Here is a 17,068-nt window from a genome sequence, read left to right as displayed (position 1 = left end):
ACCTTGACCGTGTTGCAGAAGTCACACTTGGTGCCGTGCTTGGCACCTAAGCCACTGACTTCATCTTCCACCAAGTCCCCAACGCCATCAAATATGCAGCTGGCCACTTGGTTTTCTCCTTGGCCTTTGACCTCTGGAATAATCACTTCCAAGTCTTTGACAGCGAAAGCTCCAGCCTCCTCAGCATTGAGGAACCTAAGCACTTTGGGGCATTCATTGACATTGGCGTGCTCCACATCAATCCCATTGGTGTCGACTCCTACTCCTCCGGCTCTGAGGACGTCTTTGACACCCGTGCCTCACGTTTCGGTGTTGACTTCTGCTGCTCTGACCCTGAGACGCCCGTCTTCCCCAACTTTGGTGACCTTGGCTCCGATGTCAATGGCACCTGCTATGTGGTTGGCACCATTGGTGCCAGCTTCACTCAGCACCACTGCAACTGCTCTCCATCTTGTCTGTTCATTCAGCACTGCCTTCACCCATTGTCATCTCTCATGGTTCAACGCCTGCCCAGTCTCCTTCCCGCTTTTCATTGTTGCAGCCTGCCACACCTTCTCTGGTGTGCTCAGCGCCGACAAACCTACTTCAAAAGGAACTGGCCTACTCGGCTCTGCTGGCTTAACGCCCTCAGGCTCTACTTTCAAAGGCTTCCCCTTGTCCCAGGGTCTTGACACTGATCAACCCAGTTTGCTTATACCTAAGACCCCTACGGTTGACCCTTCTACCTTGACATCGGCTTGCCCATTGGCTGTACTTCCACTTTTTTGCCTCCCATGTCTCTAGGGACCCCCTGGACTATAGCAGCTCCGCAAGGGCCTTTGACTCACCACATTTGAGGGCAAGGGAACATTTCTGCTCACTCTCTTGCTACAATTCCCCAGCCTTACCGTATGATTTGGAAGAATATAGTCTGTGGAAATTGATGCACCTCTGGGGGACTCTTCCAATGCCTCTTACTCTAGATCCTGCTGAACCCTTTAAGTGCCACACCACGCCGGCTGCCACTTCGAGGCCTGCTACATCAATACCCAGGGCACAGCCACCTACATCTGTGCTGCCAGTATTACCTGTGCCTGAGCTCCCATCTGTGCCTGTGCCTCCTAAGGCGCCTGCTCCTCCGGGGACCTTAGGACCTGTGGCCCCGTGGTACTGTCTGTGCCTAAAGAACCTGTTCCTCCTGCATGGCCTTGTCCCAAGACTCCAGTACCTGAGATTCCTGATACTGGTGGGGAGTCTTCTTATGCCTCCGACGCTAACTCTGAGGTCTCGGAGGTGCCACTAGGCACATCACTAGATGATAATGTGGCAAACCAACCGTCTAACTCTCTAACTGAGGAAACTAAATCCTTCCAGAGGCAATTCCAGGAGATGGCGAGTGCCTTAGGCCTGGAGGCACCCTCTCCCGAGGATGCAGTCAAGGATCCTGGCTATAGCTACCTTGCTTCCACAACCATAGCTCACCCTACTGTGCTGCCCATGCTCCTTGCTCTGGCTGCTGATTCCAAAGCTGCTTGGTCTGCCCCAGTGACATCCACTCTTCCTTGTAAAATGTTGGAGAGCCTGTATCAGGTCCAAGAGGCTTCTTACCCATTTCTGTTCAAACACCCAGCACCAAATTCACTAGTGATGGACTGCGCACTGCAAACCAAGTCCACATGGAAACATTCAGCTCTGATGGATAAGGAGAGCCAGAAAGTGAACCCTATGGCAAGGTGGTTCTACTCCTCTGCTTGCCTTTCCCGTAGAGTTGCCAACTACTTTGCCTGCATGGCCAAGTATCAGCAGTCCCTCTAGGACACGTTAAATGATGATGTTGCTGATCTGCCTGAGCCCTTTAGGTCCAACTCCTGTTGACGCTCTCCAAGTGTGCTGATGAACATTTGAGTACAGCCAAGCACCTGGTGGAAATTGAATCCAAGGTGCTGGCTGGGTCAATCCCTCCCCATCACCATGCCTGACTCAGGTCTGTGCCCCTGGAGCCAGGCATGAAGGACAAAATTGAACACCTGCTGTTTACTGGTGAGGGACTCTTCTTGAAGAACATCGATGAGATGATGGAGAAACTGAGAATTTTTGTTATGCCACTAAGACTTTCTCTCAGTCTCAAACCTCGTCCTTCCAGCACAGGTACCACCCTGGTTACAAGCAGCAGTACCAACTCCAGCCTTCCCAAGACAGGTATTTTCAGACAAAGGTCTAGGCAGTACTCTAGGTGCCCCTTCCATCAGCACCAGAAGAGCCAACAGAAATCGATGCCACAGGACCAATCCAAGCAGCCCTTTTAACGATGAGCACCTGGAAGTTTCTGTCCCCATTACCTCAGCCTCTATCCGCCTTGCTCCCTTCCTGGCATCAAGTGACATCAGACACATGGGTGTTGTGCATAGTGGCCAGTGGCTATTGAATTTGACACTCTACCCACCCCATTGGGCATAAAACACACCCACTCAAATCCTGTCCTTGAAGAGGTTTCTTTGCCACTCCAAAGGACTCCATAGAACCAGTTCCATCTTCTGCCATGTATTTTGGCTTTTATTCCAGATACCTCCAGGTTCCTAAGCATGATGGTACGATCTGTCCCATCCCGGACTTGAGGGAACTAAACAAGTTTGGCAAAACTTCCAAGTTTTGCATGATCTCCCTGCAGTCTATTCTCCTGTTGTTGTGGAAAGAGGAGTGGCTTGTGTTTCTAGACCTAAAGGACGCCTACTTCCACATCTTCATAAGGCCTCGGCATCGCCAGTACCTATGTTTTTGCCTGGATACAAAGGTGTACCAGTACAAGTGCTCCCGTTCGGCCTTTGTACCGCCCCTAGAGTTTTCATCAAGTGCATGGTGGATGCCATTGCCTATCTGCATGTACAGGGCATTTCTCTGTTTTCATTTCTAGATGACTGGCTAGAGAAAGGTCCACCCTGTTCAACCTGCAGCTGACTCTCTCTCTCTCCTGACAGATCTGGGGCTCAGTGTCAATCTGAAGAAATCTGTTCTGACCCCCCTGCATGCCATCCAGTACATCGGTGCAACCTTGGATGCTGGTGAGAAGCATGCATGCTTACCTGTAGAATGCATCCAGACCATTTCCTCCATAGTGATCGCTTTCCAGTTTACTCCCAGGCAATGGGCTTGGTCCATCCAACATCTGCTGGGCCTTATGGCATCGTGTACCATGACTGGCAAACGCACACTTGAGGATGTGAGACTACAATTCTGGCTGCTGTCTGTCTTCCATCCGAACCTAGACAGTCAAAACAAGTGGTTAGTCGTACCGGATAATGTCTTGCAAGACCTGCTCTGGTGGTCCCTGCCTGATTTCCTTTCACAAAGGGTTCCTTTTCAGGAACTGAACCCTATGATATCAGTCACTACCAATGCTTCCATGCAGAGTTGTGGTGCTCGCTATGGTTCTCTCCAGGCATGGGGCCTTTGGAACTCCCAGCTGCAGGAGCTCCATATTAACTTTTTAGAGTTCTTAGCAGTTTCCCTTGCTTTCAAGGCATTCCTACCCATCACATGAACCAGGTGGTTCAGGTCCACATCTATAATGCTACGGCTGTCTCCTACTTGAACCATCAGGGGAGCACTGTATCCAAGTCCCTGAATAACCTTGCATTGCATTTGTGGGAATGGTGCCTGAGATTTGATATCCGACCCATAGCAATACATATTAAGAGGGAGGATAACATTTTGACTGACTCCCTTAGCCAGGATCTCTCCTTTTCTATCCTCCATGAGTGGAAACAGAATGGCTCTGTTCTGTCAGATGTGTTTAACTCCTGGGGTGTCCCTGCTGTTGACCTATTTGCCACTATAAAAAATTTGAAGTGTTCTCTGTTCTGTTCTAGGGCGGACATCAGCCCAAACTCCCTAGGGGATGCCTTCCAGCTGCAATGGAAGGACAAGCTATATTACTTCTTCCTTGCCTTCCCTCCCCAGCTAAAGTCCAGAGTGGTGGGGGAGATACTGCAAGAGCACATGCAGTGCATCCTGGTCTGCCCCTGGTGGCTCAGGCAACCGTGGTTCCTAGCTCTCCTTCAGCTATGCAACAACTTTTAGCTTCGCCTTCCACCTCGATGGGACCTCCTCAAGAGAGACAGGGGGTCTGGTCCTACACCATGCCCTTCGGACCCTCTTGCTAACAGCATGGAGGCTGAACATTTAGATGAGATCCTGTTAATTGAGAGAAAGGCCTCTATGAGATGGGACTATATGTGCAAATTGAAGCGTTTCGCATCCGATGTGTGTGCTAATGGCTTTGGCCCACTCCAGGCTTCAATCTGACAAATACTTCTCTAACTTGCCATGCTCAAGGATTTGGGTCTCTCCAACACCTCCTTAAGGTTGACCTCGCTGCCATCTCGGCTTGCCACCCAGGCTGGGACAGCAAGTCAGTTTTTGTTCACCCTGACTCTAAATGCTTTTTGAAAGGGGTTAACAACCTGTACTCCCTGGTGCAGGCACCGATTGAGCCTTGGAGTCTCTCATTTGTGCTGTCCACGCTTACAGAGGCCTCCTTCAAACCCCTGTTGTCCTCCATGAAACTGCTGTACCTAAAGACTGCCCTCCTTGTGGCCATCACGTCTGTGAGACATGTAAGTGAACTCACTGCTCTGAGGGCTGATCCCCAATATAATAAATTTTACCCGGACAAGGTGGTCCTGAGTCTGGATCCTGCCTTTCACACTAAGATCATGTCGGACATTGACATCAACCAGGACATCGTACTGCCTGTTTTCTTCTGTGACCCATCTACGCCTCCTGAGCATTCTGTGCATGCCCTAGATGTCCATAGGTGTCTCCTTTATTTCCTGGATCGCACAAAGGCATTCAGCATTCTAACAAACTGTTCTTCTCCTATGCAGGAGCTAGTAAAGTTTTTGCCATTTCTAGACAAAGATTGTCCAACTGGTTGATGCAACTGATTTACTTCTGTTATAAGAAGCAAGACGTTGAGCCACCCTCCAAAATTTGGGCACATTCCACTAGATCCATGGCTGTCTGAGCTGCCCACATGTCAGGCATCAGTATGAAGGACATTTGCAGAGTTGCCACCTGGTCCTCAGACCTGCCCTTTATCCATCACTACACTGTGGACTTGCATTTTGCTTCAGAGGCCAATTTTGGTCAGGGTGGCTTAAAGAAAGTACTGTAACCGCTAGCACCAACCTTCTTTTCACGGGAGCTAGTCACTCGCCCAGTTTTGAGGAACCATAGATCCCTACAAAGATACACAGGTTGCTTACCTATACTTTATAATCTCTGTGGGGATCCATGGTCACTCACAACACTCACTCAGCCGTCCCCTCTCCTAGCTTGGCATGAACTGTTTACTTACCTGTGCTCCTGTGGCTTGTCTGCTGTCTTCTCTGTCTCTCAGTGTCCTCAGTCCCTTCACAGCAGCTGATTCAGGAACCGAAGAGGGAGGCGCTCTACAGCCGGCTTTGTAGGCTCCAATATCACTATGCCTTAAAGGGCCGGCGAGCACCTAAACAGAGCTATAGATTCTTCCGCGGGCCTCCTGCGCAGGCACAGAAGATCCAGGTGAGAGTGACCATGGAGCCCTACAGAGATCATAAGTTACAGGTAAGCAACCTGTTTTTCAGATGATATTCCTGACATACTAAATGGTCATGTGAGCCTATATGAGGTTTTTTTCCCCTGGAATATATTGGGAGCTCTAATTTATCCAACATCCTTAAGAATATAAGAATATAACATGTAAGAATACCTGAAAGGAATTAATGTAAATATAAAGTTATTACACTTTAAAAACAAGGTTACTAACTGACAGTTCAGAAACTGCACACATCAGGAATACATTCTGCTTTGGTATCTGTTTTACTGAAACTTTGCACAGAACATAGATGAAGGTTTAAGTGATGGGGAATGGCATATAAATACATAAAGCTGCCTTCTGCTGAGTCAGACCATTGGTCCATCTAGCTTAGTATTGGCTTCTCTGACTGGTAGCTGTTCTCTAGGGCCTTTCCCAGCTCTATTGGGAAATGCCAAGAATTGAACCTGGGACCTTCTACATATAAACCATTGCTCTACCACTGAGCTATGGCCCCATGCCTGAATTCTAGCTGAAAATAATGAGTTTATTCTAGTTGGTTTAAAAAATGTGTGCTTTTTATTTGTTTTCTCCTCTCGCAGGAGTATTTCCAGGGACTGGAGTCACACATGATCTTGACAGAAACACTATTCAGGAAGATAAGCAGCTTTGCTCTTGTAAGAGAAACTCAGTCCCATATAGAACTGATGGGACAAGCCTCTTCTGTGTTAAAACAGGCTCATAAGAGGGGAGTGGAGCTGGAATATATTTTAGAGGTAAGATGTTTTTGTTGGGGTTTTTTTTAACTTTCCCTGAAATGTATTTTAATGTATTATTATTATTTTTAAATGCATTTCTCCCAATTACCTGCTGACACAAAAGGGTGGAGCATTGCAAAAGCCTTACTTTACATTACACACAGATGCATTTAGCAATCTGATTTAGCAAGCTGCTTTTGATACAGAAATACCGCTTTGGAAGGAGCAATTTTAATAGAGAAGTAGTAGGGGAGGGGAAGGTACTTAATCCCTTCCTTTTTTGCCACTCCCCCTGCAAGCTTCCCCCTGCCGCCAGCCTAGACACATATTTATGAGGATAAACATGCCTTTGGAACTTCATGGGGCAGGGAAAGCAGCTGAGGGGAAAGATGTAGCAGAATAGGTGTGGGAAAGAAAAGCATCTCCTTCTCTCCCTCACCATTTCTCCACTAAAAGTTGACACATTCTGAAGTAGCATTTCTGTAATAAAAACAGTGTTTGGAATTTCATTAAACACATTTTGTTTAACTTGTAGTTGGACCCTAAGGAGTCATTTGTCATTTCTTATGGGAGCCATGTAACTTGGTTCCTTCCCCTGTTATGATGGTAACTAGGGATTTGCACGGACCACGGAGGCATGGTCCGACGCTGGGGATGTGTGTGTTGCTTCAAGGGCAGGGGGGTTGTACTTACCCCTCTCGCCGCTTTTCTCCCCTCCGGCGCTCCAGTTTTAAGCAAAATCTTCAGGGCAGCAGCGGTCCTCCCTGCCGCCCCTGCACCCTTGTTTGCAAAATGTGGAAGTAACTCCTGCGCATGTGCCCGCCGCCGTCGTACGCGCGTATGCCGTGCACGTCACAGTGCACGTCACAGCAGCAATGACAGGCGCATGTGCGGAAATTACTTCCACATTTTGCAAGCAACAAGGGGGCAGGGGCGGCAGGGAGGACCACTGCCGCCCCAAAGATTTTGCTTAAAACTGGATCGCCGGAGGGGGGAAAGCAGCGAGAAGGGTAAATACACCCCCCCACCCTTAAAGCAACACACATACCCCCAGTGACAGTCCGTTGGACCAGCGAACCAGTTCGCAGGCCTCCAACATGGCCTGCGAACCAGTTCGTGCACATCCCTAATGGTAACATCAGAAGCTTTGGACCATGCCATGGATGATCCATAGAAGCCCATGCTATGGATTGTTCCCACACCACTATTACTGCAGTTTCTGGAAGGACCGACGTTGTATCCTTCTCCCACATCACTGGACACAACTGGCACAGAGAGACAACACACTGCCATAGTTTCCACACTGCAAAAGGAGCGTTCATGCATTATATTGCTTTAAAAGACATACTGGTAGCACTTACCTACTTCTCAGAATAATTACATGACCAAGCATCATAGCAATTATTAGCTTTGGTTTGTGTGTCCTGCAGTGCAACAGGCATTGCAGAAACACCTACTCTGCTGTGGGGCTGCAATACATGCAGCAACAGCGCTGTGCAATAGGGCAGTCCTGGAACAATTGCCCTCTGTGCAATTGCACATTGTGCACAACTTCCATTATTCCCAATGGAAGTGCTACCTGATGTGCGATCATACAAAAGGACAGTAGTTCTGGTACTGCCATTTTGTGCAGCACTGTTGCTGCATGTGTTAAGAGCTCCACAGCAGTGTAGGCAACTCTGCAACACCCATGTTATGTTCTAGAACATGTGAGCCAATGCTAATAAATACTCTGGTACACAAGAAATGTGTTTACAGTGCCAAAGAGCTCTCATATTATTGATAAGAAAATAGCACTCTGTACATTTTTTCGAGATGACTTAATTAATTAATTAGCACTTTTCTTAGAGTGGGATTAATTTTTTTTGTCCCAGAGCAATTAATGCTATCAGAGACACAGGAAAAGTAGTCTGAGAGTATTTGGTAGAACAAGAAAATAAAGGAATATGTTGTTTGTTCTCTTTCTCACTGGCAGCATTTACTTAGTCATACATTGCCTCTTGCATATCTGTACACTGTGGTTCAACAGATGATGTAGTCCCACACCCCGCAATATAGTATATGCTTTTCATGCAAAACTTGTAAAGCTCAAACCAAAGTATTTTACCTTATTTTAAGTAACAAATAAAATATAGTCCAAGTGTCTACATACAGGAATACGTTTAAGTTTTCCTGTTTCAGGAAGTTCTGCTCTGTGTAATTTTCTTTGGAAATGTATCTTTATGTCACTGAGAACCAGTTCAGCTTTCAAATACATTTTACAGACCTGGACACATCTAGATGAGGATTATCAGGAGCTCACAAGGCAGCTGGAGACTGTTGAAACTAGCATTCCTAGTATCTGTTTGGTAGAGGAGTCTGAAGAAAGACTTGCAGATAGGATTGCACTTTATCAGGTAATTATGCCGCATTTCAGATTTTAATTACTGGATTAATATTGGATCAACCATCTATTCATTTATTTGGCCTTGATTATGTGCTACCTGAATTATTGGTGGTTTATATAGTGGGGAACTTGCTCATTTCCTCCACATGTGACAACATGGTCTGAACCAGAGTCCTGCTGGTTCAGACCAAGAATCCATCTGGTCCAGCATGGCTAACCAAATATCTGTGGGAAGCCCACAAAAGCATCATAAAGGCAACAACCCTCCCCTATTGTTTCCCTGCCATCAGCAACTGGCATTCAGAGCCCTATTTTCCATTACTTTGTTGTCCTTTTAAAATGCATATAAGCTACTCACCTCACTGTCTCACTCACTGACAGTGAATTATGCGAAGGGGTGGCACAAGGGAGTGCTTTATTGCCCCTTTGGGGACCTTTGAAGATACAGTTGTAAAGCAGACAGTTTCCAAGAAAGTCACAACTAGAAGCTTAAAATAATAATTTTTTTAAAACGCACATATTTTATTGAATACAGAGTGAAGTTTGCATGAAACAGGATGTGGAGCATTCCCACATTACACAGAACACGCAAGATGGACATATATCTGAGTGTGAATACTTAACCTCTTCTATATTTGTTATATTTGCTCTTTAAATGTAGGTGCTAAACCGAGAAGTGAGGGAAGGGAAGAGGGTGGAGGATGCTAAGGGGATGAGAGAGAAAGATTGATCTGAGTCAGGTTGAGGTGGGGGGGAGGTAAGATAAGATCCAGAGACACTCATGAAAGAGTGGTCTACTACTACTGCAACTATAGCAAATATTTATATACAGCTTTTTAAAAAATGTTCTCAAAGCAGTTTATATAGGAAAATAATTATTAATAAAATAAGATGGTTCCCTGTCCACAGAGGGTTCACAATCTAAAAAGAAACATAAGATAGACACCCGCAACAACCACTGGAGGATGTTGTGCTAGGTTTGGATAGGAACAGTTGCTTTCCCCCAATAAATACAAGAGAATCACAATCTCTTAAAATTTATTTAGTATTTTATTTATTAAAACATTTTTATGCTGCCCAAAACTTACATCTCTGGGTAGTTTACAACGGGGGGGGGGGGGAAGTAAAACATTCATTAAGACAAAAATGTGGGGGGGGGACCCCACACGTTACAACAATTTAAAAATTTAAAAATAATATTTTAAAACAGCATTAAAACCATTAAAACAACATAAACCATTAAAACAACATTAAAGGTACCTCTTTGCTCAGGTAGCAGGTCTGTAGGAGGATCTACCCTTGTTTCTTCTATTTTCTTTGCAGCACCTTTGCGGTGTCAGGACTTATAAGAGTGTCTTAAGTAGATCCTTCCTCCCACTGGTCAACCATCGTATGAGCCTATGGTCTCCCATTCAGACCTATGGGTTGAGGCCCCTACAAGGGCCTTCTTTTTATTCTGAGGAGAGGTTTACCACTCTCCCCAAGGAGAAAGGGGACATACCTGTTCTGGACAGTCACAGTAAGGCTATAGCTCAGCTGGTACAAGGGCAGGGCAGGAGCAGCATCAAGCAGGCCAAAGTCTCACCAGTAGTCAAGATATCCAAAGGGCAAGGCGGAGTAAAGGTCAAGCAGGCAAAGTCAAACCAGTAGTCAAGTGGGTACAGTAGTCAAGGCAGAAGCAAGGTCAAGCAGGCCAAGGTCAAACCAGTAATCTACAGATACAGAGGGCTTGGCAGGAACATGGTCAAATTGGTTGAAGCTGGGAATGCAATAGGCTAAAGTCAGCGGTCAACAGGAGCTCTGTATGAACTGTTGATCCAGCAAACAACCTGAGGCTTCCTGAAGGCTTTATACTACAGCCCCTGGTCTAGATGGAGGTAACTCCTCCCCCAGGGACTTAACAGACTTGTCCCTGGGGAAGGAGTTACCTCCATCTAGACCAGGGGCTGTAGTATAAAGTAGTGGTATGCATGGAACCGGTGTGCGTAGGCACACTGATCGCTTCCAGGTACTTCTGGTCCGACCTACACCGGGGCAGCAAGGAGGTATGCTACTACCCCGTGGGACCATTTCTAGACACAGTGCCAGTGGGGAAAACGTGGTGTTTGAGGGGGTAGGTCCTCAAAGCATCCCACCACCTAGTCCTTAAAGCCTCCCCCCCCACCTTCGAACCAGCAAAACCACCGGACCTTCAAACTGGTTCGGAAGTCCGTAAAATGGCCTCCAAACCCTTCCATGCACATCCCTAGTATAAAGCCTTCAGTAACCCCCAAGTTGTTTGTTGGATCAACCATATAGAGCTCATGTGGACTGGTGACTTTAGCCAGCTTCAACCTGTTTGGCCATGTTCCTGCCTAGCCCTCTGTATCTGTAGATTACTGGTTTGACCTTGGCCTGCTTGACCTTGCTTCTGCCTTGACTGTCTGCTTCTGCTTCTATCTTAAAGGGATCTCAGTTATGTTTCGGATCCTGCCAATGCTTAAAGATTTTCAATATCACTGTCAGATACTTCAAAGTCAGAGGGCAGTGCACTGTGCCCAGGCCTTGGCACAGAGGGCTGGTGTTCAGGTTCCTGTGCCCCATCTTCCTCCTCTTCTGAGGAGTACCCTGTAGCAGTTCCTGGCTGTGAATTTGAGGATCCTGCACCCCGACTTCCTCCTCGTCTGAGGAGTCCTCGAAGATGGGTGTAGGGTTGCGGCTTTGAGTCATTACAGAAACCCTTTCCTGGTGAAAAATAGATCTAACTAAAACCTTCTAACTTCACTGGTTGAAACTTTAAGGATAAGTTCGTTCATGCGCACACATGCACACACTCGCACACCCAGGATGGGGCATAGGGATTGGGGATGAGATGAAAAATAGAAAACTCCCAGGAGTGGAGGAAGGAGCAAGGCTCTCCTTATATTTACTTGTCCCATTTGATGAGAAGGAAGCCGGGGTCTCAGCAGAGAAAAATGGGGTGCAGTGGTGATGAGTAGAGAGGCTAACAGTCTTTAGAATGGGACACAAAGACACTGTGCAAATAAATTGTGATCCAGTTTATAGGGTAAAAGACACAAAATCAGTCCTATGTTGAGTTACCGATTAGCTGAAGGTGCTCCCCATGTAGAACAGTGGGAAAATGGAATAAAAAAGGAGCTAGACAAAAATATAGGCTTATCTTGATAACAAAATACTAAATGTTTTAGGAAGTTGTTCTGTTAGCACTTGGGCTTAGAAGAATCCAGAGAAGATGACTCAATGGCTTTAACGCCTAGGGGAAGAATGTGAGATGTGTTGGGGGAAAGAAGGGCTCTGGAGACCTGGTCTGCAAATCTTGGAAATGCCTTAGACTATGCGGGAAGTCTATTTTGGGATGTTGGGGAGCCCTTTGCAAACTCCCATAGAGATAGGATGCAATAGTCATGCTTCCTTCTGTGCCTGATTCCCTAAGCTTCTCCTTAGCTTCATTGCTAAGGTGTTCCTTTCCTGGACTCCATTGCTCTCAAACACAGGTCAAACCATACCAGACACCTCTTGTAGTGGTATGCAAACTGGTTCGATGTCGAACGTGTTCGACATCAAACTGGTTCGGTACTACCGTTCAAGGTTGAACCAAACCACTTCCTGTTTGGTCTAACTCAGAACCAGGACCCGCTGGAGTTTCATGATCCCCCCCCCATTTTTTTTAATCACTTACCCACTCTGGGGGACTGTCATAAATCTGTTAGCTCGGCTAACCCAACAGGATTTACAACCCCCATCAGCACTCCCCTGTGAGTTAACAGAAAGTAGCAGCAAAACTACGCGAAGGAAAATAAAAGGCTCACAAAGAAAATAGTAAATGAATTAAGTCCCCTGAACTGAACTAGGTACCCTCCTCTAACAATAACTGAGTAATCCCCTGCTAACTGGGCAAAGAGGCACCTTTTACCGTGGCGATTCTCTTTATTTAGCAGGGGGTGAGTAACTGGCCCTATCCACCCCCAGCACAGTACCTCCAGTGACTGTTGCTGGTGTCTATCTTGTGGTGTGGGTTTTTTTAGAATGTGGGCCCTTTGGGGACAGGGAGCTATCTTATTTATTTATTATTTCTCTGTGTAAACCGCCCTGAGCCATTTTTGGAAGGGCGATATAGAAATCAAATTAATAATAATAACAACAACAACTGAAAAGAAAACACAGAGCAAGCAATGAAAAAAAGAACGAAGGACACCAGAACAAGGAATTAATGGAACAAAGCAGAAAAGCACAAACAAGGGCAAACTGGAACTCGGAAAAGTTTGGAATTCAAAATAGCACACGGTCTGCGGTCAGTGAAAGTTGCTAACAGCATCTGAGCAATTGACAGAGTGCTAAATATATATGGCTCAAAAGAACCAGCAGCCAATCAGGCTTCCCTGAGTCAGCACTTCTGCTTCCTCTCTTGTGATCTTCTGCACCTGCGTGACTCCCACTGAGCTTTCCTCTTGAGACGTCTTCTCAAGACAGGTGAAATCCCAGCCTCCTCCTCATCAGGATTCATGTCTGGCAGCTGTTCCGAATCCTCAGCTCCAGAGTCTGGTCTCCCTGCCAAATCCTGTTGCTGTGCCTCTGAGCCCTCACTAGCAGGCAAATCCTCCCGTTCCTACTCTGACTCTTCTGAGTCAGAAGTCTGAGCCATGACAGGGACTTTCTATCACTTGTCCACTCCACAGGCCATGCAGAGGCCCATTGCGCAGGCGCAGCAGCCTCCAAAATGGCCACCGCACTGGAGGGGGAAGGCCCGAATGGGCTGAAGAGCTGGCTGAATGGCTGGTTCGGGTAGCAAGGGCGCCATTGGGGGAGGGGGAACCCCTGTGGACACCCCCGCCACCTAGAGGAAGTCCCCCAGAGGGGGTAAATGATACAAAAAATGGGGGGGTTCATGAACCCCACCCCCGGACCGAAACAAACCAGTGGGGGTTCGAGGGGGTGCCGGTCCGAACTGGCCCATTCCCGTTTGGGTCCAGTTCGGACTCGAACCGAACCAGGCCAATGAGTTCCATGCAGACCCCTAACCTCTTGTAGGGGTGCTAATGTGATGTACAGGGAGTCTTCCAATCTTGTCCAATGGATTTTCTAAAAAACACACGACATCATCCGCAAAGGCTCTTAGTTTATACTCTTGTTTCCCAATTTTCGGGCCTTTTATTTGATCATCTTCTCTAATATTTCTACAGAGCACTTCTAATACTAATATAAAAAGTAATGGGGAAAGTGGACATCCTTGTCTAGTTCCTTTTTGTATTTTACAATTGTCTGATAATTCCCCATTTACAATAATCTTAACATATAGCTCCGAATAAATTGTCTTGATAGCCCTAGTAAAATTATTACCAGTGCCCATTGCATCTAATAACCTCCACATGAAATGCCAGGAAAGATTATCAAAAGCTTTCTCTGCATCCAGAAAAATCATAGCCATCTGTTTGTCATTGTGTTTTTCATAATACTCCAATATAGGGATGAGGAGATTTTAGGGGGGGAAAGCCAGAGCCAGAAAACAAGTCAGGCAGTCGGGGATCCAGAGAAAGAGAGCAGAACAAGAGACTGCTAGAAAAGAAAGGACTGAAAGAACAGTAAGACCTTGGTTATGGAACCTAATGAAAATAGAAAAGCAGTATTAGTTAGGCAGGTTCACAGAACTATAAGTACTAATAAAGTAGTTACAAAAGGAACTGGAGATTGCAGGGAGTGCACACTCTGGTTGAATATAACATCTGAACCTGCCCAAGTCCAATTCCAATTCCAGTTATATACTTCCACCTTAGATTTTACCAACTTTCCACACCCACCTGAAACCAGGATTTGCAGATGGCTTGACAAAGGTGCAGGTGGTTAACCGGGACTGGGAAGTGGACTTGGCTCAATGGGAACAGGTTTCCTCCCGTGATATCCAGTTTATCTTGTACCTACTTTATAAGTACTTGCATTCGGTTGTGGAACCTGCCCTAGACAGCAGTGTTCATCACCTGTTATTCTATACCTTATTTCTCATATACGAGATTTTGTATGTAAGAAAAGAAACTCATACCTTTCTATAGTAAGAAACTAATTAGTCTTTTTTTTGGTAAAAGCTTCTTCTTGATGATAGGGGTGTGGGTGTGTTTTCCCATACCACATTCAAGGGCCGTTTGAATCTACCTAAAGTTACCATGAAACCTTTAAAAAGTTTTGGGAGGCTATTTGGTGGAGGCGGCCATTAAAAAAAATGATTTCCACTTAGTGACAGCAGCAGAGACCATAGGAAGAGAGGCATTAAAACATGGTTTCACTCTTTTTCTCTCCTATTCACAGTGCAGGCCAATGCTGGACTGAGACATATGCATTGTGTGAATCTATCCCATCCATGAATCTATCCCATCCATGTTGAATTTGATGCAATGTAGGGTGGGCAGGGTTTGCGGGGAGTTGTTCAAAATAAAATAGGAAATATTCCAACTGGTCATGAACAAGCCCTTAGGCATCCCCTCTGAATTATCACCTGGGACTTACATGGGAAACAGAATATTAAAATGGTGGCTTGGCTGTTTCTTGTCTGCCAGGTATTCTAAAGAGGTTTTCATACATGATATTAAACCTCTTTGTACATTATTAGAGCCTCTTATACACTATTGTATATCTTTGAGAGTGATGATCTTGGAGAATGGAAAGTGGAAGAGAAGCATTTTAAAATCAAATTTACGTTCTAGGAAATTTAGGCCTTACATTACATTATAGATAAGGGGGAAAGTAAGTCTTTTAAAGTTTTGTGTAAAAATGCCAAGATACAGTATTTAATAACTTGAATCTAAAGAAATTCAGGTTAGAGCTCTAGAAGAGAGGGAAATCCACCAAGGAGTCAGAGCTGCCTCATACTGTCTTTTATTTTATTACAGCATCTGAAATCTAGCCTTGCTGAATACCAGCCCAAACTTTATCAAGTATTGGATGATGGGAAAAGACTACTGTTCTGCATTACCTGTACAGAATTGGAAATGCAGCTAAACCAGCTAGGGGAGCATTGGTTAAATAATACCAGCAAAGTTACCAAAGAACTTCATCGGCTGGAGACAATACTTAAACATTGGACAAGGTAATGCTGTTTAATAGGCCAGTGCAATATCGGATATCCAATATCGGAAATGGCCCAATATCAGAGATATTGGAAATAATTCCGATCCAATATAGAAAAGCCTGTATCATATCAGAATTATCTGTTATGCTATTGGGGATATTGGGTAAAATTTTGGATACATTATCAGAATCGTTCCTTTAAATTAAAAAAAACCATTAGAAATCAGAGAATGGAAAGATTTAATACACAAGGTCCTGCTATTATGACTACTTGTGTACCTAATTTTAGAGCTCTCTTCTCAGCCATTTTTTAATCTGATTTTTTTTTTAAATTTCCCCATAGACTTTTATGAGGATTTTTAATTATTGTTATCAGATTTCTGATAGGAAATTCAATAATGATATCCTGAAGGGTCAAAATACCCCATACCGATATCTGTCGCATAAGATATGATACAATATTTCCAATCAGGCACAGGCCTGCTAGTTAAGTTGAACAAGGGTGTGCTTTACTACATAACCATTTTACATTTCATCTAGAATGCATGTCATCAGATTCTGCCTTTAAAATAAATTTTAGATTAACTCCTTAGAAGAATTAATAGTGGCAGACATCCAGGCTAGCCTTGCACTGATACAACAGTGGCTCATATGAAACCAATGTTATGCCATCACATGAGGGGGAAAGGATATTTTTTAAAAAATTATCTCCCTTTCTGAAGTCCACTGTGCCTCCCTCAAAAATGTTCCTGAGGGCTGCATGACCCTCAGGAACATATTTTCAGGAAGCACATCGGAGGGGCTTCAGAAGGAAGGAGAGATTGTCAAAAGTCACCCCTTTCTCCTTGTGCAATTGTGCAGCATTCGTTTAAATGTCAATCACTGCTGCATTAGCACAGTGCTAATCTGAATGTCAGTCACTGTATCTTTCGAATAGGCCTATACTGCCTAAATTAATTATTCCCAGTCCCCAGACATCTTGGTTTCCAATACCATCTACTACTAACACTTATTATGAACATTTGTTGCAAATGTACAGGCATAACATTCCAACACTAGCCCCCAGCCTGAAATATTTGTTGCTGAACATTTGTGTTCAGTGTCGCTGCAGTAGCAGAATAACATCATATTTTGTAATATTGCATCCACATAAGAGATTATGTTCATTATCCTACAAACTTGTGTACTAACAAGCTAGTTTCTAATAGTCTAGTATCAGCTTATAATGTTACAGTATTTTGAGGAAATCTTAATTTTCTTTTTAAATGGGTTGTTTCTAAACAAGGAATATAAGCATGATAATTTGCAAGTGAG

The 17,068-nt window shown here is 45.1% G+C and overlaps 1 protein-coding gene across 19 annotated transcripts in view; it reads left to right on the top strand.

Annotated features, from left to right (window-relative positions):
- SYNE1 (spectrin repeat containing nuclear envelope protein 1) overlaps window positions 1-17,068 on the top strand; it is a 575,028-nt gene that overhangs the window by 425,555 nt on the left and 132,405 nt on the right. For all 19 annotated transcript variants that reach the window (XM_053292895.1, XM_053292839.1, XM_053292877.1 and 16 more), the window contains 3 exons: window positions 6,157-6,330; window positions 8,577-8,708; window positions 15,577-15,773. In XM_053292895.1, coding sequence (XP_053148870.1) covers window positions 6,157-6,330; window positions 8,577-8,708; window positions 15,577-15,773 — 503 coding nt within the window. The remainder of the gene's footprint in view (window positions 1-6,156; window positions 6,331-8,576; window positions 8,709-15,576; window positions 15,774-17,068) is intronic.

Source organism: Hemicordylus capensis, chromosome 1 (assembly GCF_027244095.1).
Source record: "Hemicordylus capensis ecotype Gifberg chromosome 1, rHemCap1.1.pri, whole genome shotgun sequence".
Taxonomy (NCBI): domain Eukaryota; kingdom Metazoa; phylum Chordata; class Lepidosauria; order Squamata; family Cordylidae; genus Hemicordylus; species Hemicordylus capensis.
The sequence above is the reverse complement of the archived record's forward strand: the minus strand, read 5'-3'. Positions and strand labels throughout refer to the sequence as shown.